At 34.9% G+C, this 27,261-nt stretch overlaps 2 protein-coding genes across 2 annotated transcripts in view; both read left to right on the top strand.

Annotated features, from left to right (window-relative positions):
* Positions 1–880: 880 nt before the first annotated feature.
* Positions 881–13,420, top strand: LOC117327285 (methyltransferase-like 26). Its single transcript, XM_033884212.1, has 7 exons — positions 881–967; positions 9,793–9,997; positions 10,229–10,394; positions 11,138–11,197; positions 11,335–11,402; positions 11,815–11,893; positions 12,056–13,420. The coding sequence occupies exons 1-7, from the start codon at positions 934–936 to the stop codon at positions 12,104–12,106; spliced, it is 663 nt and encodes a 220-aa protein (XP_033740103.1). The 5' UTR covers positions 881–933; the 3' UTR covers positions 12,107–13,420.
* Positions 13,421–20,845: 7,425 nt separating this feature from the next.
* LOC117333381 (thioredoxin domain-containing protein 11-like) overlaps positions 20,846–27,261 on the top strand; it is a gene marked incomplete in the record, with an annotated part of 89,317 nt that continues 82,901 nt past the window's right edge. Inside the window, 4 exon segments of the mRNA XM_033892691.1 lie at positions 20,846–20,997; positions 23,223–23,442; positions 23,714–23,834; positions 26,913–27,019. Coding sequence (XP_033748582.1) covers positions 20,855–20,997; positions 23,223–23,442; positions 23,714–23,834; positions 26,913–27,019 — 591 coding nt within the window.

Below are 27,261 nucleotides of genomic sequence, written 5' to 3'. Positions count from 1 at the left end.
TAATGATAATATACGATTGTTTGTACAAGAATATATTAAGAATACCAATCGATTTCCATAAACTGTCAAAGCTAAAAATAACTGTAAAATACTATGTATAGTAAAATTAGAAGTGATTAATTTACAATTTGCATACAATAACTTAATCATTCAATGTTTTGTACTTAATGATTACGGTACATTAATTATTCTTTTTATTCACTTTATTAAGTTTTACAAGTACTAGATACAAACTAATTTAATTCTATGCCATACTAAGTTGGTGTTATTTATGTGTATATATATGTGTTAAATATCAAATAGATAACTAGTGCTGATATAGGAATTGAGGATTGTGTATCTACACCAGAGTATGATAATGTTAAGTTTTTTGCTCTATCTAAATATATGTATATATCAAATTTCCAAATTTCCACATTAAATGCTGCCATGTATTTACCATTGTATAACAGTTTATGAAAGAGGACGTTTCTAAGTTGTATAACTTTTGTCCAATTTCATTTGAATTTTTCAAATAAAATATGTTTAAACTAAAACTTGCGCTGTATTTTCTTAAATATTTTGGCTATTTTTTTTTACCATCTGTACACCACCTAAGATGTGTTCTAATTTATTACAATAGGCATTCAGCGAATTGATTATCGACCGATGGGATCATTAATTAACACAAACATAACGACGACTGGTATTAACGACATTGTTCGTTGTTTATCTACTAAATTTGTGTTACTGTTCCATGTTCTGTGTCTATAGGTGGTTGTTTGCAATTTAGTTGTGTCTTGATAAAGGGGCATATTGACTCGAAAATTCGACAATGCCAATAATACGTATACAGCGAACATCAATTCTATTTGTTAGAATACATTCCATTGCCCTGTAGGTTTCGGAACGGGTCTGGGTCTATCGTACAAGTTATACTCCGACTACTAATCAATGATAGCGAGACTGTTCGGCAGGACGCGGGCAGGCAAGTATATGTAATATAATCTTTACCTTAGAGCAAATTGACGATTTTCTGTCGATGTCTTTTACTAAGTTTGTTAATTACAAACTATCGGAACACAATGATTAATAAGGAAACGAATTCGTCCTGAGGCAGTTACGTTTACTTGCCAGTAGCCCGAGTTTCCTCTGGCCCTGTCACCATGTCTGGTGTAGGGCCAGAGCGCACTACTATATGAAAACGTGGAATTCTCCGACACCGTTTGGTGTCGCTAAGAATCTGGTGCAAATACAATAAAATCGGGAGTGACATAACACCTACCTTACATATATGGATAAATGAGATATTTATTTACCCCAGAACACCCATTTAGTCCCACATAGGTGTTTTATTCCGTCCGTATAGACCCTCGCTTTACGCTAGTCAAAATTTCATACTGTTGACCCGCCATTTTGAGCACGAGCCTCTACACCCGCCTCTACGGTGTACCTAATGAGTGACCAGGGAGTGTCCAGGGACATTTTGCACGCCCAGGAATTCGTTATTGGAGATTTTTTATTATTTTTTCTGTAACATACTTATGAGACCATTATCTAACACCGTGCAAAATTTCACTTCGATCAAATGATTTAATAATACGGAAATGCACCTCTGAAGTTGCAGTGCAGCGTGCACTCGGGTGTCGAGGGGCATTTTGCACGCCCAGGAATTCGTTAATGAAGATTTTTTGATAATTTTTTTCTGTAACATATTAATGACATCATTATCTAACACCATGCAAAATTTCACTTCCATCAAATGATTTTATAATACGAAAATGCACCACTAAATGTGCATTATAGCGTGCATTTGAGTGTCCAGGGCGTATTTTACACGCCCAGGAAGCCGTTAATGAAGATTTTTTGATTATTTTTTCTGTAACATACAGATTATACCTTTATCTAATATAATGCAAAATTTCATTTCGATCAGACGAATACATAATACTAAATTTTACCATTAAATCTTACGAAGTTACGATGAAGTTGTCCTGTATTACGGCTGCGGTTGGCACATGAGTGTCCAGGGAGGTTTTTACACGCCCAGGAAGCCGTTAATTTATATTTTTTGATTATTTTTTCTGTAACATACAGATTATATATTTATCTAACACCATGCAAAATTTCACTTCGATCGGAAGAGCGTATATTATTGTATTTTGTTACTGAATCCAGCCTTCGGTGATCACTTCATTGTCCAGGCCATTTTATATCTACCTGTGATCTGACAAAGTAATCCCGTAGCGCCGCCCACCTGCGGTGTGACCGGTAGTTGTATTGGTTTACATAACAACTTGACATGTCCCTGTTAATTGATATATAACATATTGCAACCCGGAATAAAATACGAATAAAAACTTACTATTTCATCAGTTACGATTATTCCTTCAGTTACAGTTTCAGTTCCGTAATTAGAACGTTTAATAACATCGTAAACTTTGAGTTCTAAAATAAATACGAAAATCATACATTCCAAGTTAAATACGAACATTATTTTTTACAATATAAATAGTTTTAATGAGTGACAAACCCGCGTGTTCGGCTAATCTAGCTAGACACTCGCTAGATAACGTACAATCAGAGGCAAACATATATTGTTTTAGTATTCTAGTACAATTAACGACTTAAAAATAAATATATCAATTATTTATCAATCTCCTGCAAATCAAATAGAATATAACGCATTATGACAGAATTAATTGTAACGTTATAACTCCGTTGCCATACCTGATAAATGTATTAAAATCGGCTATGGACTTATTTAACATGCCCGTATTCTGGTTCGCCCAATAGGAGAAAGTCGGAGGTTTGATTTTTGCGGAAAGGTTATAACAATGTAAATTGTAAATAGAAAAACAACCAAGGACCTTTAAGGGCCGTTCAAGGATTACCACACATATGATCAGGAGAATTAATTTTAAAATTTGCTCTAAAAAGGTCATAGTTAAGAGAGCTAGCACGGTTCTTCAAACGGCTATGCAGTATTTTTAACATGCGGGAGCCACACACCAAGATGCCTTTATTATTGGACACTTCCTAGGTATGTTTCTTTTAATGAACTTCTAAGTAGACGAATCCTTTAATATCTGGATCGTTCCAGTTTGATGGACGACGGAAAGAAGGAAATACGCATATTTTCTAATCGAAAGTTAGGTTGTCTCAGATGATGGGAATCTAAAATATTACGGATTTCTGCTAATCTTTCTGGCATGATGTCACAAAGAACATTTATATCTATACCATTTTTGGTAGAGAAGAATAAAGACATTCTCTGCGTTTCTTCTATAAATCGGCAAAAGTTCCAGCCTATTACAAGGAGACTTAACACGAACACATCACAGCCTCCCAAAACACACATACGCACTCACCACACGCATGTATGTCGCACGCACGGGAGGCTGTCCTTAAATGACCTTAGCTGTTAATAGGACGTTAAACAAAATAAATCAAACCAAATTATGTACACGTCTCTAATATGTCAATTGTGGAATTCCAAATCTGAAACCTGAAAAAAATAATTATAAAAACGTATTATTTCATCAAAACCATGAATACATTCTTACAATTTCGAAGTGATCAATAAATGCATTAATATTTTATAAAACAATAATTGACCGAGTCAAGTGAAAAAGATCATCTATCGGTGACTCCGCCCACCTGCGGTGTAGTCTAATTGGATTAGTTTATATAACTTTGGCGCCTGTCTAGCTGTCAACTAACCCGCGTCTCCGCCTCACTTGTGTTCCATGGAAGACGAGTGACAGGTAACGAAAGCCATCAGTAGGCGGAGTCACGTAACTAACAAATTAGGTGTCGTGCTGTTTGTCCCTCACCATCAGTTTGCTTATTTCTATTCTAATATAAAAAGAATATTTTGTTGCTACCAGAAACATGAAAAAATAAAGTCATTTTATTACCAAATGTAATTTTCTGCATCTTGTACTGCTGCAACAACACGTGTACAAAAATGACCGTTTGTTGCCCGAGTGAATAATCATCAATTACTGTTATTGATGACTACGTAATACCACCAATTGGCTTTTTAAAGTGTAAGTTCTATCGATTTAAGTTGTGCATTTTCGAGATTTTTTAACACATTTCGTGAAGGGGTCGGCTTTGAAAAGGGCCGTTTTTAGAGGTACTGATCGTTTATTGTCGGAACAATGTGGTAGGGTAGGGTTTATCTAGATCCCAAGAAGATGGTTCTAATCACACTAGGTATCAGCCCAATATGGGCATGGTCGGATAAAAAATAAAATCAGTGGCCTTTTTATTTTGGATATAAGGGACTTAAGATTTTTAATTGATCTGTCCTTGGTTAAACAAATGCATGTACAAACTTGTACACATTTATCTTCCCGAAATAGCACGAATTATCACCTTTTATTTCAGTTAAAATCCATCGACCGTTTTTTCTATTATTTGATACGAATCTCGTATCATGATTCACAATTTGGTTGCAGACTCTAACTTTGAAATACTGCAATACATTTTGACAGATTATAATATTTTTTACACGCGGACTCCTCTGTACACTCCATGTAAAACATTTATTTCATACAGTTTTCGATGCCATTTCACATTCTTATCCCATATGCACGTTCTTTTTATCATTATATCAACAAGTTTTTATCAGTAATTCATTTCGAGTTTCAAACTTTGAAATAGATTTTGAAGAACTGTTTATTGGATATAGGACAGTTTCCAATGCCAGTTGACTGTTTTATTTGTATTTCATTTCAGATTTCAAACTCTCTAATTTATATGATTATAATATACACGCATTTCAAAAGAATCATTTGTTAGATATGATTTTTAGGTCACCTGAGACGAAGTCTCAAGTGACTTATTCTAATCGCCTTTTGTCCGTCGTCGTGCGTCGTCCGTCGTGCGTCGTGCGTCCGTAAACTTTTTACATTTTCGACTTCTTCTCCAAAACCACTTAACAAAATTCAATGAAATTTGGCAGAAAGTTTCTATGGCTGAAGGTCAACCAAAATTGTGAATTATATGGTCCCCACCCCCCAGGGGCCTGAGGGATGGGGCCAAAAAGGGTCAAATTGACTAAAACTTTAAAAATCTTCTTCTCTACTCTCAGATATGGTGGAGTCAAACACTCTTCATAGATGGAAGGGTCTTAAGGTGCTTTACCAAAATTGTGAATTGCATGACCCTGGGGTCTCACGTTTGCCCCTGGGGAGGGGGTAAACATTACTATAGTTTATATAGGGAAATCACATTTTTGACTATTATTTGTTGGATTTGTATTGGAATTCATTCTAACTTGTATCAAATTATCAGCATGGGATGACAGTTTGATGGTATGTACATGTTGGCCCTGGTTGACCTCCAGGGGCTGGTGGGCGGGGCCAAAAAGGGTCAAATTGACTGAAATTTCAAAAATCTTCTTATCTACTATATGTTAGAATCAAATACTCTTCATAGACTGACCCCATTAGGACTGATGGGTGGGGCGAAAAAGGGTCAATTTAGTTGGCCAAAATATTTCAAATCTCAGGTAACCGTTAAGGCCCTTTGGGCCTCTTGTTTTTCTTCCTTTAATTTCTCTTAAAAGTCTGTTGTCTAATACCTTTATTTAATACATTAATGTATCATTTTCTATGTTGTACTACTTGTACTTATACTTCCTTTGCTGTGTTAACAATCAATGTTTGAAATGAGAAAAAAAATAAATAATATACTTACACCAAAGAAACATCTACATATGTGTACATGTATTTGTTTTAATTTACTTGTATACTTTAATTCTTACGACGTTGAAACAGAATCCCATTTTTTAGGCAAATATATCTTTTATAACCAAGAACATCAAAAACTTTATAATCATGACAAAACAGTGAATGCTGACTTTCTAAATTACTGTTATGATTCTAAATTTTATTTCTTAATGACAAAGGAGGAAGTACAGCCGGTTTTAGCTAGCACAATATTTAACCTTTTAAAGAAGAGACAGGACAGGAAAAAGGGTAAGAAATGCCAAGACAACTGCCAAAAAAATGAAAGTTTAGGATACTCTAAAAGTAAAATTTGTTTTTTTCAAAAGGTTTCATACAAAGTTTAAACACTCTAAAGGGAATATTGCAATAGAAAAAATATATACAAAATAAATTGATTGTAAGCTCTTATAAGATTTGTAATTATACTGTTAAAAGAAATAATGCTGCATATTAAAAACAAAAATCACACTGTACATAGCATTATTATCAGGCAATCCTGTCAGAATTTTTCACATCAGAATAGTTTTACAGCAGTTTATTAAAAAATGTAATTATATAAATATCCAATTGAACAATTTATCAATTACTAAGTAACTAACAACAACAAAAATTAACTAAAAGTCTAAAACAGTTAGTATATATAACTCATGTAAAGGCATTCAATAAATAAATATCATAAAAAATAATACATTAATAAAGATGAATAGATCATGACTTACAATAACTACTATGCAAATTAAAATGCATGAATTGGTTAAGATATTAAGTTATTATCAAACATTTAATAAATAAATATCATAAAAAATAAAACATGAATATAGATGAATCAATTATGAGTTACAACAATAACTATTATGCAAAGTACAATGCAGAAATTGGTTAAGATATTAAATCATCATCAAACATTGTGACATTATTCAGTAAAATAGTACACATAATATAAGTTTTATAATAAATTACATCTTCATCTATAATCAAATAAATAATGTTTTAATGCAAAGTGAGGAAATTATTCCAAGTAGTATATTCTGATTTTATACTTGAAAAACTTTATCATAAACAATATCTTAGTGTTAAGAAATAAAATAAAATTATGGAGAGTCAAAAAAATAAAGTAAATGTGTTACATATAGCCAATATATTAGTTATACTCGTTATAAAATAAATAAATAACGGACTCTTTGTAGAACCGCGTCCTCATCGCAGTCTGGTAACATTCTTATTTTAACAATAGAATTACTTCCCTTCCAATCTTTGGAGTACACTACTTCGTAAGATTTAACGGTAAAATTTAGTATTATGCACTCGTCCGATCGCAATGACATTTTGCATGGTGTTAGATAAAGGTATAATCTGTATGTTACAGAAATAATAATAAAAAAATATAAATCAACGGCTTCCTGGGCGTGTAAAAACCTCCCTGGACACTCATGTGCCAACCGCAGCCGTAATACAGGGCAACTTCATCGTAACATCGTAAGATTTATGGTAAAATTTAGTATTATGCACTCGTCCGATCGAAGTTAAATTTTGCACGATGTTAGATAAAGGTATAATATGTATGTTTCAGAAAAAATAATCAAAAAATATGAATCGACGACTTCCTGGGCGTGAAAAATACGCCCTGGACACTCACGTGCTGACCGCAGCCGAAATTCAGGGCAATTTCATCGTAACTTCGTAAGATTAATGGTAAAATTTAGTATTATGCACACGTCCGATCGAAGTGAAATTTTGCATGATGTTAGATAAAGGTATAATCTGTATGTTTCAGAAAAAATAATCAAAAAATTTAAATCAACGACTTCCTGGGCGTGTAAAATACGCCCGGGACACCCGAGTGCACGCTGCACTGCAACTTCATCGGTGCATTTTAATAATATGCACTGGTCCGATCGAAGTGAGATTTTTGCATGGTGGTAGATAATGGGACAATATGTACGTTACAGAAAAAAATTTCAAAAAATCTTCATTAACGAATTCCTGGGCGTGAAAAGTATCTCCCTGGACACTCATTACTCCCTGGTCACTCATTAGGTACACCCGAGCCTATACCGGAGAAGTAGTGATCACACTATTTTGAAAACAGATCCGGTTTCGAACCGTCTCTACTGATTTTGATCAACAAAGATGCACGCAGACGATCTCAATCAGCTATACTAATGATAATGATAAATACCGTCAAAACATTCTTGAGACCGCTATCTTACACATAAAATGAAATAAAGATATTTGTACTTTTGTAACTGAAAAATAAATAAACAGACCAGAGACCTATAGGTCTCTGAACAGACTATTTCAAATAGGGATACATGGACATCGTTGTTTTAGCTACATTTTGTAGTTAAACTTCATAATACAAAAATATAATTCCTAAACTTCAAACATGCTCAGAACTTCAATCACACAAGAAGCTAGAGGATATAAATCTACTTTGATAGATCGGGAACTAGACAAAGTCAGGGTACTTGACAGAGCCAGCCTTCTAGAATACAAAGTCAGAACTCCGACACAAAGGGTCCCTTGTGTTGTCACGTTCCATCCTAACTTGCCATCTATTTCTTCCATTTTACATAATCATTGGCGCATCATCGAGTCGTCAGCTGCACTCAAACGGATCTTTCCAGAACCACCGTTATTGGCCTATCGTAGACCTAAAAATGTAAGAGATCTGGTGGTGAGCAGCAAATTACATTCATCTGCCTCTGTCGTTACAACAGGCTCCTTCAACACATGCAGCAAAAAAACATGCAAATTGTACCCATACACTGAGTCCACAGACACGTTTAAATGTGTAATAAACAACCGTGTTTATCACATTTTACAAACACTGACATGCACATCAGCCAATGTTGTATATCTCCTCTCCTGCAAAAAATGCAAAATGCAGTATGTTGGAGAAACCAGCACAAAGCTCAACATCAGAATCAACAATCACCGTTGCTCCATCAAGCAAAACAGACTAGACTTTCCTGTGGCAAGGCATTTCAATTTACCTAGTCACAGTTGGAAGGATATGCAGGTGGTCGCCATTGATCACTGTCCTACCTGGAATGAAACGAAACGTCGTTCCAGAGAAAGATACTGGATCACCAATCTCCAAACCTGCTACCCTCGGGGTATGAACGAACGTTAAAGACGTCTTCTGGATATACTCTCCATCTGACCATTATATCTGACTATTCATGTAGTTAATTATTCAATTTGTTAAATTTTTCATAATTGCTGTACTTTTTGGGGCATCTATTCATTGTTGCTCTTTGAGACTCACATTTAGTCGCCTCCCGCCATCATGCAACAGCATCTTGGTCCGAGTTGGTCCGAATCGTTGTTTCCCGTAGCGTCCTGTAGGGACACTTCGGCATTCGTATTTCTTATATTTTCAGTCTTGATAAATATTTGTAGCAGTTTTTTCATACCACTCTCTATAATTCTTATGATCTAACACATATTTTTCTAAAGTTTTTCAGACTTTGTACACGATATTTAATCAATCACTGTAGAGACGATAATGCAACATTTTTTATATAAATACAATGTCGTCCACTAGCAGTGTTTAGGGACGAATCGTCTTTGAACTCTTCGGAATACTTTCACGTGCGGGGGAATTCAAAATATCTCTGCCGTTGGTCGCATAGCGTTCTAGTGTTTGAACATGATGCAGTCACGCTAGTATCCGCCTTCGGCCCACGTTTGCCGAAGGGTTCATTGTGGTTTCTCCAGTTACTAAAACATTATTCTTATTGTATTTTATTGTATTTCCAGTACTTCTTATATATATTATGTGATTGTATTTGTGATTTTTTGTGTTTTGATAAAGGGGCGGATTGCCTCGAAAATTTAACAAACCTTATTGTTTACACTGTTTGAATTACTTCTTTGCCCCATATAATCATTACAAGTAATTCGTATCCTCCATACATTTATGTGAGGATCCAGTGTTATCTGGATTATACTGTTCATATTACTTCTTTGACCCTTATATATATATATATATCGATGTTTCCTTTTAGAAATATATATAAATCAGTACGTGGAACATACAAAAAGTAAGTGTGATTTATTTGTATAGAATTGAGCAAGATGTTACAGTTCCCAGCAACTGAAAGAAACAAGGGGCCTATCCTAGAAACTCTGCAGAAGGCCCTGCCCCCGGACACGGAAGGCCTCGCCCTGGAGGTGGCATCAGGGAGTGGTGCCCACATCACACACTTTGCTCAACATTTTCCTCGTCTGACATGGCTACCAAGTGAACTTGAGGACAGGAACTTACAAAGGTGATGGATGGTTTCCTTGATATATTTTTTCAATAAAAAAGGGGGAAAAATGTTTGCCCAGTTATAAGTTAAAGACCATATAATGAAGAAATAATCAGGGCAAAAATGTAAGATCAGTCGAGCGAGAATTTGCACATTTATTTAAGATTTTCATGCTCATTATTTTTATCTATATTAACCGATTTTTAGTTGATTTATGTATGGTAAACCAAACAAAAAATATTGTTGTAGTATTTCAGCCTTTATACAACATACCAAGGTTTCAAATGTGAATGAGCCAGTACTGTTGGATGTGACTAAAGACGCCCAGGGTTGGGGAGGTGGTCTGGGGAAGGGCTCCCTCACGGTCATACTCAACGTCAATATGATCCACATCTCTCCCTGGGAAACAGCTGTGGTAAGTGGTCCAAAAATACCTACAGATAAACCAGGGTCATATGATATATGTCTATCTGGATAAACCAGGGTCATATGATATCTATCTATCTGGATAATCCTAATTCCATTGTGTGTTTGATGTGATAACTTTAAATCAAAAACTAAATAATTGGTAGTGTGAATATCCATGTTTTGTAATGTATGTCTGACCTCAACCGGGCTCCATTCTCTACTCCATGGTCTGTACTAGTGTAGTATTGGTATATTGAGGGTTATAACAACTCACCAGAGCTAACAGGATAAGATACGTATTATTATAGGGACTATGGGGTAGGATACATATTATTATAGGGACCATGGAGTAGGATACGTATCATTATAGGCACCATGGGGTAGGATACGTATTATTATAGGGACCATGGAGTAGGATACGTATCATTATAGGCACCATGGGGTAGGATACGTATTATTATAGGGAACATGGGGTAGGATACGTATCATTATAGGGACCATGGGGTAGGATGCGTATCATTATATGGACCATGGGGTAGGATACGTATTATTATAGGGACCATGTGGTATGGTGAGTCGTGTTCCTGGATATCCTATCATAGATAATACATTATAACTATTTCTGATGATATAACATGTGGATTATAGTCTATAGCGTTATTGAAATATTGCAGTCATCAGTGTGCCAGGACGACAGTTTATAGGTGACCATTAAACATTTATTCTTGGTTTCAATTTTGTACACGACAGGGTCTGTTTGCTGGAGCTAATTACCTCCTTAAACCTGGCGGATACCTATTTCTCTATGGAGTGAGTACAATGTTTACATTATCTAATCTTATTTATTTTAGTGGAGTCATTTAAGAATGTGTAATGGGTTACAATAAATGAATTTGTAAATTATTGCCATACGAGATGCGATGATAATGAGTATGCTCATTTTCCAGCCATTTGCTGTACATGGCAGCTTGACCCCAGAGAGTAATGTGAAATTTGACCAGTATTTAAAATCACAGTAAGTATACATGTTCGGGTAGTGACATGAATACAGTAGGAGATAATGACTGCAACATCTAGACCAATATCAGAGGTCATAGGTCAACATTAATTTACATACATGTAGGTCAAGTGTAAACCACTTTGGCGTCAGATTGTATTCTTTGCCCCCTCCCATACATCACGAATGTCTCTGTTTCTATCTTTGTGTTTTACTGTCCCTCTTGGTGACAGCTGTAGCCATTTCCACCTAAAATCATAAAATGTTACGTGTGATACAGTTCTCTGAACCCCCATAAAACATCTAATTTACTTGGAGACTTCATGATCAGCACTCCTGTTGATGGGCGTTCCTATAACCGGTATCATTACCTGTATTTGTTAGTTTCATTACCTGTATTTGTTAGTAACAAACTTATTTTGTCTGACAGGGATTGTAGATGGGGAGTGAGAGATATAGACGACGTAGAAAAACTAGCTCGAACAAACCGCCTACAGATGCATCAAATGGTAAGGGTCACGTAGAGATATCCTGGTATCTAATATAAATCAGGTTCAGTCTGATTTCCCATTTCATCTTTAAATTTGTGACTATAACAACGTGTATCGGAAACATATTTATCCATGTAGCACCTTCATAATACCATCAATATAAATATTGTTTTTTTACAGGTAGATATGCCAGCCAACAATAAGATGCTGATATTCCAAAAGGAAGACTAAAACTCTGATAATCACGAGTGTGGGAGACGTTTAAAAATAATGTTTGGTTTTATAGTAAAAATATGACGTAAAATTGTCTTTGTTGTTATCAGGACGGCCGGTTACGATGTGGAGATGGATTACCGGACATTGACATACACTGGTGTTTAGATTAGTAATATTTACGTTTTTATATCCTTGACGTAGAAATTAAGCCGCGTTTGATGTGAAATTGTACAAATCAGAGTTTCAGCAAGTTTTTTTTGTTTTTGAAATTTTTTATTTTCTTCCATACATATGCATACATGTAGCAACACATAATATTGGTGTATATTTAATTGTAACAATTACACTTTTTCATACGCTTAATAAAAATTCGCTCATCAATACATGAAGTATACCTCAGATGCAGTTTCGTCCCAATACATTAAATCGTGCAATCGTATAAAATGAAAGTATTATTATCATATTATCTCATTGTGTAATGTGGCTGATAGAACATGCTCTTTTATATATATATATATATATATATTTTTATTGTGTTGCTATAGCTATTTGTGGTATACTTCAGGTAAGGATATTGCCATATTAGTTCAGAAGAAAACTTTTTATACATGTAGATATACAAAAAAAAAAAAAAAAACATACATAAAGACTTCTTACATGCACAGACTCATACTTTAACAGTAATAGAGTTCTAAAAGTAACAATAACAAGTTTTTCTTTTTTTGATTTGTTACGTTACAAGTGCTTTCAAATCAACCCATCGTTTTTCAAATTTTTGGACAGTCATATTTTTCCTATGAATGTACTGTTCAATTTTGTAATGTTTTTCCAGTTCCATTTTGAATATAAATACAGCAGGCAGATGATTTTTATACTTTTGCTTGTATATGTGTAATTTTGCTAAAACAATAATTAAGTTTATGTTGTTTATTTCGTTGTCCGTTTTCCCAAGGATAACATCTGAATTAATCAAACTCAGAGTTTTCCCGGTTTTGTTTTCTACCCATGTGGTGAATTCTTGCCAAAATTTTGTAACAAGAGTACATTCCCAAAACAAGTGGATTATTGATTCTATATTTGCTTTACAAAATGAGCATACAGGCGAGTTAATTACACCTATCATACGCAGGTATTTGTTTGTGCTAATGATTCTGTGAGTAATTCGGTATTGGAACCATTGAAGTGTTGAGTCCGAGGTTAACTTAAATATTATAAAGTTAATCTTTTCCCACCAATATTGATTTTGATGTATATCAAGTTCAAGTGACCATTTGACTTTGTATTTATCATTTGTAGTTAAATCTTTAATAAAAATATTATATATCGAGAGTCCTCGTTGTTTATTTGTTAAGATGTGATAAATGTACTCTTGACAATGTGGAAGTATAATAGTGGAATTATAATTTCTCAGAAAAGGCCATTTAGACAGAATGGTATTCCTGATGCCATAAAACTGAGTTAGTATTGGTGAAAAAGAAACTTTTTCGCAAAATTCTTCATAGTTTTCAATTAATTTACCTTGGTCATTACATAAGTCATACACATAACATATCCCTTTTCGTGACCATTGTTTAAAATGTAAGGTCTTGTTATCAATCTTTATTTCTGGATTGTGCCACATGGGACGATACAAAACACTTTCTTCGTTGCATGGGAGGTACAAAAAACAATGTATATTTTCAAGGACTTCTTTCCAGAACAGATTTTTAATAGATTTCGACTTTTTTCTCCAATAGTCCGCCCCATATGAAATAATAGTAAATTTTGATTCGCCAATCACTTCTTCAAAAAGGTAGGTCCATGAATTATCATTTGTTAACAGGCGTTTTATCCAGGATAGTTTCATGGATTTAATGAAAGCATCAATTTGAACCATTTTAAGACCGCCATCTTTGTAATTTTGAACTATCAGGTTTCTTGAGATTCTGTCGTTTTTCCTGCCCCATATAAAATTGTATAAAAGTCTTTCTAGGATTTTTACAAAGTCCTTATCAGGTCTTGGAATACTTATAAATAAATGTGTTAATTTAGAAAGAATGATGCTTTTAACAACTGTAATTCTACCTATTGGACTAAGACACCTCTTTGACCATATGTGAATGAGAGTTTTAATTTCTTTAAGTTTGTCACAGTAATTCAAGTCAGCAAGCTCTGACAGATTCGGACTAAATTTCACTCCTAGGAAAGTGAATGGTTCATTTGACCAAGAAAGGTTATTATTAGCACATATCCTATCTGTACTTAATTTTTTAGTTCCAAACCATATACACTTTGTTTTTTCGATGTTGGGTTTTAACCCAGAGTATTTGGCGTATTGAGTAAGAAGATCTAAAGTTTTCTTGAGTGCTTTGTCTGAGCCATCTAATGTGAGACCAGTATCATCAGCATACTGTGATAACTTGAATTCTTTATTACCGACTTTGATGCCTTTTATGTCTTTATCATTTCTTATTAATATGCCAAGTATCTCCACACACATAATAAAAAGATAGGGTGACAGCGGATCGCCTTGTCTACATCCTCTACCAATATTAAAAAATTGAGAGAAAAAACCATGTTGTGTAACACATAAAGATGCCTTTTGGAATAAAGTATGGATAACATTTTTGAAATAATTACCAAAGTTAAAATATGTTAAAACCTTTGTTATGAAGTTCCATGAAATAGAGTCGAAGGCCTTTTCGAAATCTATTAATAATAATAAACCAGGTATCTCCTTCTCTTCTGCATATTGCATTAAGTCATAAATTTGTCTAACATTTTCACCAATAAATCTACCTTTTAAAAAACCCCTTTGATTTTCATGTATTATACTGTTTAAAACATCTTTTAATCGATAAGCAACTGCATTAGAGAGTATTTTATAGGAAACATTAAGAAGAGATATTGGTCTCCAATTTTTTAGGAGTTCTCTAGGTTTATTACCCTTAGGTAGTAGAGATACAACACCTTGTTTTTGTGTAAGTGATAGCTCGCCTTTTTGAATACCCATAGTTAAGGATTTCGTGATAAAAAACTTGAGATCAATCCAAAAGAACTTATAGAATTTCAGCAAGTTAACATCAACATTCAACATTACTTTGAGCTACCGAGACAAACAATATGCAGCACCATACAAACATCGTGTAAACACAAAAATATAAACATAATGAGGCGGTATAAACGCAGTGAGGTAGTGTAAACACACAAGTATCAACACAATGAGGCGGTGTAAACATACAAGTATAAACACGGTGAGGCGGTGTAAACACACAAGTACTAGTGTATAAACACAGTGAGGCTGTGTAAACAAACATGTATAAACGCAATGAGGTGGTGTAAACACACGGGAATAAACGCAATGAGGCGGTGTAAACACAGTGAGGCGGTGTAAACACACAAGTATAAACACAGTGAGGCGTTGTAAACACAGTGAGGTGGTGTAAACACAAGTATCAACACAGTGAGGCGGTGTAAACACACAAGTATAAACACAGTGAGGCGATGTAAACACAGTGAGGCGGTGTAAACACACAAGTATAAATGCAATGAGGCGGTGTAAACACAGTGAGGCGGTGTAAACACACGGGTATAAACACAGTGAGGCGGTGTAAACACACAAGTATAAACACTGAGGCGATGTAAACACAGTGAGGCGATGTAAACACAGTGAGGCGGTGTAAACACACAAGTATCAACACAGTGAGGCGGTGTAAACACGTATAAACGCAATGAGGCGGTGTAAACACACGGGTATAAACACAGTGAGGCGGTGTAAACACAAGTATAAACACAGTGAGGCGGTGTAAACATACAGGAATAAACGCAATGAGGCGGTATAAACACCATGAGGCGATGTAAACACACAGGTATAAACATAGTGAAACGGTGTAAACATACAGGTATAAACACAGTGAGGCGGTATAAACACACGGGTATAAACACAGTGAGGCGGTGTAAACAGGTATAAACACAGTGAGGCGGTGTAAACACACAGGTATAAACACTGAGGCGGTGTAAACACACAGGTGTAAACACAGTGAGGCGGTGTAAACACTGAGGCGGTGTAAACACAGTGAGGCGGTGTAAACACAGTGAGGCGGTGTAAACACAGGTATAAACACAGTGAGGCGGTGTAAACACAGGTATAAACACTGAGGCGGTGTAAACAGGTATAAACACAGTGAGGCGGTGTAAACACACAGGTATAAACACAGTGAGGCGGTGTTAACACACCGGTATAAACACAGTGAGGCGGTGTAAACACACAGGTATAAACACAGTGAGGCGGTGTAAACACAGGTATAAACACAGTGAGGCGGTGTAAACACACAGGTATAAACACAGTGAGGCGGTGTTAACACACCGGTATAAACACAGTGAGGCGGTGTAAACACAGGTATATTTACCATTGTATGGCACTGCCACTATATAACCCTACCAATTCAGTTGCGAGTTCACCAGCTTATGAACTGCCAACTGAAATTTGAATTTGAAAATTTCAAAAAAAAATCGCAAGACAAATAAAAAATCGCAGATGGTAAATATAAGCATTGAACGGCTTTCAGTTGGCATTCATAGTCAATATGAATGCCAACTGGACAGAGGCTAGCGCGCTTCATGGAATTTGATGATTAACACTATCGAAAGCCTTACTGTAATCAATAAAAACACAATACAGTCTCTTGTTTTGTTCTATTGAATTAATTATTGAACTTTGTAATGCAAAAATATCGTCTCTAGTACCAAAACCCCAAACTGAGCATCTGAAACAACATTTTCGCGAGTACTCCATTTTAACAGACGCTTATTTAATAAGGACGTGAACAGCTTAGCTAAATGACTAATTAATGAAATGTAATTAAGGCAAAAAAAATCTTTATATTCAATAAAATACTTATTAAGTACCATATCTACACCCGCAGTTTTACCCTTCGGTAAATCCTTAATTAGTTCCAGTAACTCATTATTATTAAAATCAACATCTAATTCAGGGTATACACATTCGACATTTTTATTATTTACAATATCACTGTTATTCATCTCACCTGCCATTTCTTTAAAATAACTGAAAAAACCCGCTAATGAAATATCACCAGTCTTGTGTCTCTGGTCTTGGATACATTTGAAAAATGGCGAAAAAATTCCTTAGGATTATTACGTTTCAATATATCGAGCATGTTTCCTTCCATTCTTAAATATTCACGTTTCAACTTCCTCTCACACACTTTATACTGTTTTTTAGCCTGTGCAAGATTTGTTCTCTTGGCATATGACCGTTCACTATTAAACTCTGACAGTGCACTTTTGTATTTCTTATACAATAATCTACAATTGTTATCAAACCAGGGCTTATCTGGTCCACTTATTTACATAAGTATTGGAGTGACAAGAACATGTGCAATTCAAAACCTTTTTACTAGAAAGGCAACATTTATCAAATAAAGTACGGGTGCATTTGACAAAATTTGCTAAACATGAATCAATACTTCCATTTGAATCAGTAAGTGGGTCAACCGAGCTTTCAATCAAAAGTCTAGATCTAAAATTTCGTTTGTTACACGGCTACTGGCTTCATCAGACCATGCTACATTAGTTACTGTAGAATACTTATCATTAACACAACAGCAATTACAATGAGTATTTCCTGACAACAGACAATTCAACATTAAAAATATTGGCGCATGATCCGAATGCTCATTAAAACAACCTACAAAAGTTGTACTTCAAAAGATTTAATAGATAGTATTGATATTTTATCAGTTAAGACGTAATCTATAACACGAGTTCCATTATAATTACAAAATTTTAATTTTCCGTCAGGGTCACCTGACGTCCGTCCATTAAGGATCTGGACTCTCGTAGATTTACAAAGCTGTAGCAGATGTCTAGCGACCAAACGTATTTAAAACTTGTGTGTCCTCAGAGTTACGCGTGACGTCACATGACTCATGGGGATAACGTTGGTCCAACATCAGAATAAACAATTTATGTTTCTTCTACGTTGGCAGTATCGAAAAAATTAACATTGGAACATTGATTTAATGTTAAAATACTCACTTGACGTTGGTTTTTTTGTGCAGAGATCATCGAGAACAGGAGAAAACGCTAAAATTGCGTTGATCATTCCTTTCAAAATGGCGCCGTCTTGTTGATGTTCCGCTAACGTCACAAAGAGATGACGTCATGATAATGTTACCGATTCTACTAGTACCTTTCAATAGTGCACAACTTTCTCCAACACATTTACATTCCATCTTTGGACAATTACTTTCAATAACGCAACTACAAAAAAAATGTCATAACAAAACATTGAAGACCAATAACGAACACGAACCTAACAAAACCTAAATAAATGCAGAATAATCTATAAAGCAGGACTATAATGACATTATGTATATATACAAAAATCAAAACAAGAAATAAGAGATAAACGGCATAGTTTTATGCTGGTGGTTATAATGTAAAACTGCTGGTGAAATAAATTAACGAACTATAATGCGATTCAGCACGAATAACAAAATTATATCAGGTTGAATCAATTTTGGTGATAATAAGACTACATTTGAATCAGGGAGATAATTTTATTAATGTGTCATTTGAAAAGATGCATCCACTTATTCAGTTTGCATTCAATCTCAACTTTGTTTCGTTTTCATACTGCATATCTGCATTTTGCATATATATACTTCATTTTGACCAGTCAGAAAATTCGGACTAATCCGGGGCCAAAAGAATATTACACGGCTATGCCGAAAAAGAAAGAAAATCACATTAATTGTACTTTTCGTTATTTTTGATTTGTAAATAATTAGTAAAGCGACATTTGAGTTTGGTAATGATTTGTTTTTTTGTTTGTTTGTTTGTTTGTTTGTGCTTTGGGTTTTTTTTTTGTATCGCCTTTTGATGATTAACGGGGACTTTGCTAAGTTTGATAAAGAGATAAACAAAGTCACCAGGGAACAATCCGGCCTATCCCGGATAGCATCAGCTACATATACATGTATATATGTAAAGCTTTGGTCTTTGAAGGGTGGACTGGACAGGAACGCATAACAATGTGGGGCAACAATGCAAAACTGGATATTGTCTGTATGTACATTATTTCTTGGGCTTCAAACACCTTGCTTTTACCTTCTATAACTGTCACTCAGCTCCCCATTTGTTATCCAAATAAACGAACTCGATCACCTGCGTTAAACAATTTTTTGCCCACATTTTCGTATTACCTTCATATATATAGTTTGTATAAATAACATCCAAAATTGTTATCTTAGGGGGTGTTTTAGGCTGAGAATTCTAAAGAAGGCATCAATATCCGCAATTTTTACGCAACAATCAGGGCCCAGTTGTTTTAAAGGTGATTAGGCTAATCACATTTTAACACCATTTTTCAAATCCTGATAAAAAAAAATTCTGGTAGAACTAAGTTGACAAAACTTCTGTAAAAATTCTGTAATTCTTAATTCTCTTCCAACTGGCATAATTTAAAGACGATATACTCACAGTATTGGCAACAAATAAGAAATGAAAATTTCACTAAACAAGTGATTAAGCTAATCACTTTTTGGACAACTTTTTTAGTAATAAATCATTAGACATGAAAGAAAAGAAAATAATCAAAAATATAACTCGGAGATGACTTTTTTCCCATTTTTAATCATATAGTCTTCGTTAAAAACTATAACCATATAATGGAAAACATGTAAACCGAGATTAGGTGTACACATAATGGAACAACAAAAATGCAATAATAGATCTGCATGATAGTTTAAAAAAAAATAAAGAAAAGAGAATTAACTAGTGGCAGCTATAGGCAGGCTAGCTCCTGTGTAAAATATTAGCACTTCTGGAAACAGCTAGGGCATTTAATTGACAGAACCGCTAATTAAATAAATGTTCGTCATTTTGAATTACAAAATGTGTACTGTATATACCTAGCTATATATATATATTATATTGATCTAATTAAGTATTGGATATTTGGCATGAATTGATTAAGGTGCATTAAGGATTTACCAAATAATTTCTTTCCCGCATGCATATAGATGAATGTTAAAATTAAGCTTTTGTGCATTTAACTGCTCGGCCATTTTTTTAATATTACAGCTAGGTTACAGAAATGGATATATCGTTCAATATTGACAAAAATAGCATTAAATCAGCGCAACTGCTCATATTTGATCAGAAACTTAATTATATAGGCCTCTAACAATTTAATACATGTTTCTGATTTATTGGTCATTATATGAAAAGTAAATGCCCTATTTTAGAACTTTTGCTTTATGTAATAGTAGTGGTATTTTCTGACTTTAAAACGATAACAAGTCATCATCATCATGTTAAATGTTTTTTTTTTTTAAATTTTCACAGACTGTAAAAGAATATTGGTCCAAGGTAGGAAACTCGTACAATGATTAATTCGAGTAGATAATTTGTTTTCATTTGATAATCCTCAGACCGTTCACCTGGTGTAAATATGGTCATCACGATTTAAATGGTACTAGATTTGACAACCGAAAGTAGGCTAAAATTGTTCTGATGCTAAAATGACTCAGCTTCCAATTAAATTACAGAAGAACAGCGTATTTGTTTTGTCAATCAAGTTTTGAAATGAACGAAAAATATCGTTTTATAGGAGAATGTTTTTGAAATGCATGAAAAATAACGTTTTTAAGGAAGGTATTTTGTAAAAATAATACTGAATTGACCAAATAATGGAAAGTGCTATTCAGTGATGCGAAATCTCGTTTCGAACGTGAAATCGACGTGGTTAACTGTTCGATGGCGAATACAACATCCGACAGGCAACGTAAGGGACTACTGCATCGAACACATGGTGTTTACAAGACAATGGCGAAACACCGAAACATGTCTGTTACCGTGATTGGAGTCACGTTGTTTCTGCTTATAAATTTCAGCAGCAGGTAACTTTTCGTTCACTCGTCCTGATAAAATCGGCTGATGAAAATGTCAACAAACGACATCTGTGATGCTTGTTATCTCAACTGTTAGAGCTAACATTCTGGGAACCTGACATGTGTCCCTTGCTGAGGTTTGCCTGCCCCAAGATTTGTGACAGTCAAAAAAATAACGCCGGCATAGAAATATGTTCGAATTGAAGCAGTTTGTGACCTAACAAATAATGTTAACCATAATTCTATGTTGCGAATAATTCCTCATTTTGGATGCACGCAAACGTTTTCGGGTGCACCTAATGAGTGACCAGTGAGTAGGCCTAATGAGTGACCAGTGAGTAATGAGTGTCCAGGAGGTGCATTTCCGTATTATACAATCATTTGATCGGAGTGAAATTTTGCATGATGTTAGATAATGATGTCATCAATATGTTACAGAAAAAATATTGAAAAATCTTCATTAACGAATTCCTGGGCGTGTAAAATGTCCCTCGACACCCGAGTGCACGCTGAACTGCAAGTTCAGAGGTGCATTTCCGTATTATACAATCATTCGATCGAAGTGAAATTTTGCATGGTGTTAGATAAGGGTGTCATAAGTATGTTACAGAAAAACATTTATCAAAAAATCTTCATTAACGAATTCCTGGGCTTGCAAAATGTCCCTGGACACTCCCTGATCAATCATTTGTAGCCGAGTGGTTAAGGTGTCCCGACACTTTAACGCTAGCCTTCCACCTCTGGGTTGCGAGTTCGAAACTACGTGGGGCAGTTGTCAGGTACTGACCATAGGCCGGTGGTTTTTCTCCAGCTTTCCTCCACCTCCAAACCTGGCACATCCTTAAATGACCCTGGCTGTTAATAGGACGTTAAACAAAACAAACCAAACCAAATCATTTGGTACACCGACATTTTCTATCAGAAAAACCAAAACTTTCAGTTGAATCGGACGAATTCATGTTTTTCGGGAAAAAAACTGAACATTCCCAGCTTAGTAGGTGTAACAGATAGTGTGGTAAATTAAAATTTACTTCAACATCTCATCTAGGGATCTATCCAGAGACCTCTGGATAGTTAATAGCTAGCTAGTCTTTAGCCTGAGTTTCCTCTGGCCCTGACACCCTACACCAGACATGGGGTCGGGCCAGAGGAAACTAAGGCTATACTGTAGCTAGTCTTTTGCTCAACAAATTGCGCCAGAGAAGGTCTCGCTTTATATTGTGGCTATAGTATTTACCAGGATTTCAAACCCCCCCTCCCTCATCCACAAGTCAAAATGCAAGCATACTTCTCTTTAGTAAGACCAGCCTTATAATTGGAGTATGCTTATTCTACCTGGGATCCACACTTGAAAAATGACACAAACAAGATTGAAATGGTAAAATGCAGAGCTGCCAGTCTTGGAGATATGTTAAACATCTTAGATAGGCGCTCTTCAGCAAATAGAAGAAAAGATGCAAGACTTGAAATTGCATCAATTTTCAAAATCAAGCATGACCTAATGGCATGCTGTAAAGAAAAACTCTCATTCCACCCAACGTTTTTCTCAAAATTCCCACCTCAATTCATATCAAATTCCATCATGTAGAACACATGATGTAGAACACATGATAGAAAATTCTCATTCTGTCCCAGAACAATCCGATTGAATCACCAACTGGAATGCTTTATCACCACAAATTACTTTATTGATTCTCTAGATTCTTTCAAGTCAGCTCTTCTAATTAAAAAAAAAATATTAGTAAACCAAAATTATTTGATCCATTTTGAACTAGCGTTTTAAGCTCTCCTCTTTGCCAATTATCTTCAATTTGTTGAAGTTTGGCAATATCCTACAGACATATATACATGGTTAATTAAATTTACTTAATGCCTCTGCTAGAGATTGAATCTGTAGTGTACATGCATATAAGGTAAGCTAGAAACATAGAGTCTCAATATCACTGAGTTTGCTCATAGTCATAGCATACAGCCAAACTCTAGATCTAGGCCATATATAGTGGAACGACTCAACACTATTACTCTGCCTGCATGCAGAGCTCAGTTTAGTACTTCTGTAGTTTAGTACATATTGTCATTAGGAGATACAGGATCAGACATACATTAAGGTAACACAACCTACGAAACACCCTCTCCTGGTATTTTTACATGCTTTTAAGGAGAGTAAAATTTTTGTACTGAGAAGTATGTGTAGTGTACAATTATATATAACTTGCAATTTTTTTTCTTTTCAGTTTTAAAGGAAAACAGATGGTGATTCCTCCAAAACCACCTGAGAGATTTTTTCCAGTTGGGTCAGCGGTCTTGGATTTTCCGTATGGAAACATAAACCCTGTTACAAACCTCCTTAACAAAGAAGAAATTATGTTTGTGATGTATTATGCACCATGGTGTTCAAAATCAAGACAAGTTCGAGACGAATTTGCTAAAGCAGCCAAATATTTTCAAAACCGGGTAAGATTTCCACAATTTATATTCATGAAAAATTGTACTCCGATAAATGGATATTCACAATGTTAAGAACTTAAATGCTTCTGTATCATATATTCAGAGGAGTACATGCAGTTCTATCTTATGGATGTAGATGATGAGGTATAGCTAAATTTTATATCAAGAATCAAAATTTAAGATGCTATATAATGATGATAGCTTGGCTATCATCCTGTTATAAAGTCTTTTGTTTTATATATCAGTTGAATGTTTGTTTTTCTTTTTCTTGATGTAGGTCCGCTTTGTTGCTATCAACTGCTGGTGGCCAGATGGAGAATGTAGATCAAGCTACAAGCTGATCAGCTATCCAGAGTTATTTATTTACCATACAAATCTGGATGGATTCAAATTTACAGGTACTGCAAAGTAGTAAAAAGTTAAGTGGAATGCTATGATGTGTATGGTATGTGTTTTTCCTCAAAGGCATATAAGTCAATGATTAAGATCTCGGGATGATATTTAGAGTGCAGATCTGAATATTTTCATACTTGCCAACTTTCCCGGTTTAGTCGGGAATTTCTCGATTTCAGACTCCCTGCCCCGTCTCCCGATCTTATAGATAAAACATAGGGTATTCTCCCGATTTTGGAGAATATGTCTTGATAACCCCGTATGGAGCCCCTATTCATCTTGTTAGTTTCACTTAGCCCTATGACAGGTAACGCTTGCTGGCTGGTGAAAGACATATGTGTGGGGTATTGGTCAGTTAACTGACCTGCTCACAGACCGTAACGAAATTCTGACACTTCACTGACTGTAAGGGTGACAATACCCCGATAAATAAACAATTAATTAAAACCAATTAAGCTGAGGACGCGTGGTGATTGTTTCGGAGCAGGTCGATCATGGTTGATTAAACACTTGCAAATGGCTTCGTATACTGCCTTTGATGTCAAGCGCATAAATGACCTCTACTTGACAGTAAACAGACACCGTAATATATTCGGAAATAAATTCACAATAACGACCATTTGCCTAGTTGCCGGTAGGTAACATGTCGTTTAAATCACCGTATCATTAGCATACTTAGTATCAATTAGCAGAGACTTATTTTGGCAGAAACTTTCTCAATTCACGTTTTGAAAGACAAAAACATGTCCACAAATACTCACTTTCTTAAACTAAATACTGTCTTGTTAAAAACTAAGAATTTAAGTATCAGTCCCCACCTACAAAGCACTGAGTTGTAGGCCTATATAGTGAGTACAACTGCTAGTACAGCCCTTTTTATTTTTTTGTATCATTGTCTTTGTTTTAAACCAAAGGAAACATTTGAAATTTCATTCAGATATTATATTGTTATATTGTAGCTAGAAAGTGAGATCATTGTGATAATTTGCATTCATTGACTGACATCTATCTTACAACATAGTTTTCATAACATATCTAAGTAAATACTTTTATTTAGAGTGAACAGTGAGTTAAATAATTTCCAGAAATAATTAAAAATGATGTAATTTTGCATCTATTTTTTTGTAACTTGTTGCTTATATAATTATCTTTCCAAACTTGAATAAAAAAAATCATTGGCCGAGCTTGAAATAAGTTTTTCCCCCCTTTTCTTTATTTAAGTGAGGGAAGTAAGTGTTCATGCAAGGAATTTATTTTCCAATAGCAAATTATCTCCCCTTAGTTTTTGTTTGCTAAATGTGTCGCGCATGAAATGTGTTTTCCGGTCAAAAATGTCGCTCACACACTTTTTCCCCCATGAGAATTTTAAAAGTTGGCAAGTATGTATTTTTAGCCCACCATCATCAGATGGTGGGCTATTCAAATAGCCCTGCGTCTGTGGTCTGGTCCGTCCGTAATCCATCTTGGATTTTGACAGTTGAAGATTGTTATCGCTATTTCCCTGAAAGCACTGAAGGGATCATTCTCTAATTTCATATGTAGGTTCCCCTTGGTCCCAAGTTGTGCATATTGCATTTTGGGACCAGTCAGAAAACAACATGGACGACAGGCAGCCATCTTGGATTTTGACAATTGAAGTTTGTTATCGCTATTTCTCAGAAAATACTGAAGGGATCTTTCTAAAATTTAATATTTAGGTTCCCCTTTGTCCCTAGATATGCATATTGCATTTGGAACCAATCGGAAAACAACATGGCCGGCAGGCAGCCATCTTGGATTTTGACAATTGAAGTTTGTTATTGCTATTTTACAGAAGGTACTGAAGGGATCTTTCTAAAATTTCATATGTAAGTTTCCCTTGGTGCCTCGTATTGCATTTTGGGACCAATCTGAAAGCAACATGGGCGACAGACACTCATTATTGCTAAATCTCAAATTTCATATAGGTTCCCCTTCTTCGAAAAGTACTGGAGGGATGTTTCTCAATTTACACAGATTAGTAAGAGGAAGGGAAAAATAGAGAGAAGATCAATCTGACATGGAACCTATAAAGATCATTCAATGGTGGGCACCAAGATCCCTATGGGATCTCTTGTTCTGTTAAGTTTCCCTCCTTTTGTATTCCGTTAAAAAACAACATTGAAGAAAACCAGTATACCTTTAATTTGAAGTTTTATGGTTTGTTTAAGTAATATGATAAATGAGTGATGTTGCTCATACCCTACCTGTCCAAACTTTAATATTAAACATCTACGCTAGGTAAAGACTTATTTGAGGAAAAATATGGTATATGTAATGGTGTTAATTGATAAATGAGGAAACCATTCAACTGTTAAGGATTCAACATTTATCACATAACTGGCTTGTTCTACCATGTAATACCGATATGGCATGAATATCATATATGTAAGGCGGGTGAAGTAACATTGTTACATCATACTTATCTATATGATGTCACAAAGATACAGTGTGAGAGTAAATTGCATTCCTATCACTCGGAATGAAAACTTAATACCATGCAAGATCTGACTCATATACAGAGGCTTGAAATGTTCCTATTATCAAGAATGAAAAAATAAACCCCAAGGGTCCGACCCCTATATAGAGGCTTGGCATGTTCCTATTATCCAGAATGAAAAATTAACTTCAGGGTCCGACCAATATACAGAGGCTTGAAATGTTCCTGTGACCTAGAATGAGAAAAATCTCCCAGCTGAAATTTGTCTGTGGTATATACAAATCAGTTTCAGAGATTTTGTTTTGATAAACCAATTATTATACTCACTTTCATATATCAGTTGTATGATAAACAGAATCTTACACTCGTGGCTGTATCATATTATAAAATACTTTTGCATGCTACTTGCCTGAAGGCTTGCTTGAGGCATATTAAATTATTGAACTTGTTTAATTGGTTCCATATTAGATAAGTGGCATATTGAATTATTATGCCAGTTTAGTCCATATGACATAGTGACATGTAAGATCTCTGTATATATTATTTTTATCAAATTGGAATTATAAAATAAGTATTAGATTTCTATATGTTAAATATTTCCAGCTGTTTTGTTTTGTTGTTGTAGGGATTCCCACAGCAGATTATATGATCAAGTTTACAGAGGATATTCTCTACCCATTAAAGATACTACACACTCGAGAGCAGATAAAGGAGTTTAATTCCAGATATGATGTAAGTATTAATAGACACATGCTAGTCAATATTTTAAGTGAATGAAAATTGCAATATGTCTGAAAAAATGTTGATGAATTTCATTGCCATGATATTAAATATCTGGGCCTTTCATCAGATGTGAGTGCCGAGAAAATGTTGATGAATTTCATTGCCATGATATTAAATATCTGGGCCTTTCATCAGATGTGAGTGCCATACAAGTGTAGTACCTTAAAGTCTAGACGTCAGATTAATAGTCG

Source organism: Pecten maximus, chromosome 1 (assembly GCF_902652985.1).
Source record: "Pecten maximus chromosome 1, xPecMax1.1, whole genome shotgun sequence".
Classification (NCBI taxonomy): domain Eukaryota; kingdom Metazoa; phylum Mollusca; class Bivalvia; order Pectinida; family Pectinidae; genus Pecten; species Pecten maximus.
Note: the sequence above shows the minus strand (reverse complement) of the source record. Positions and strands in the feature narration are given on the sequence as shown.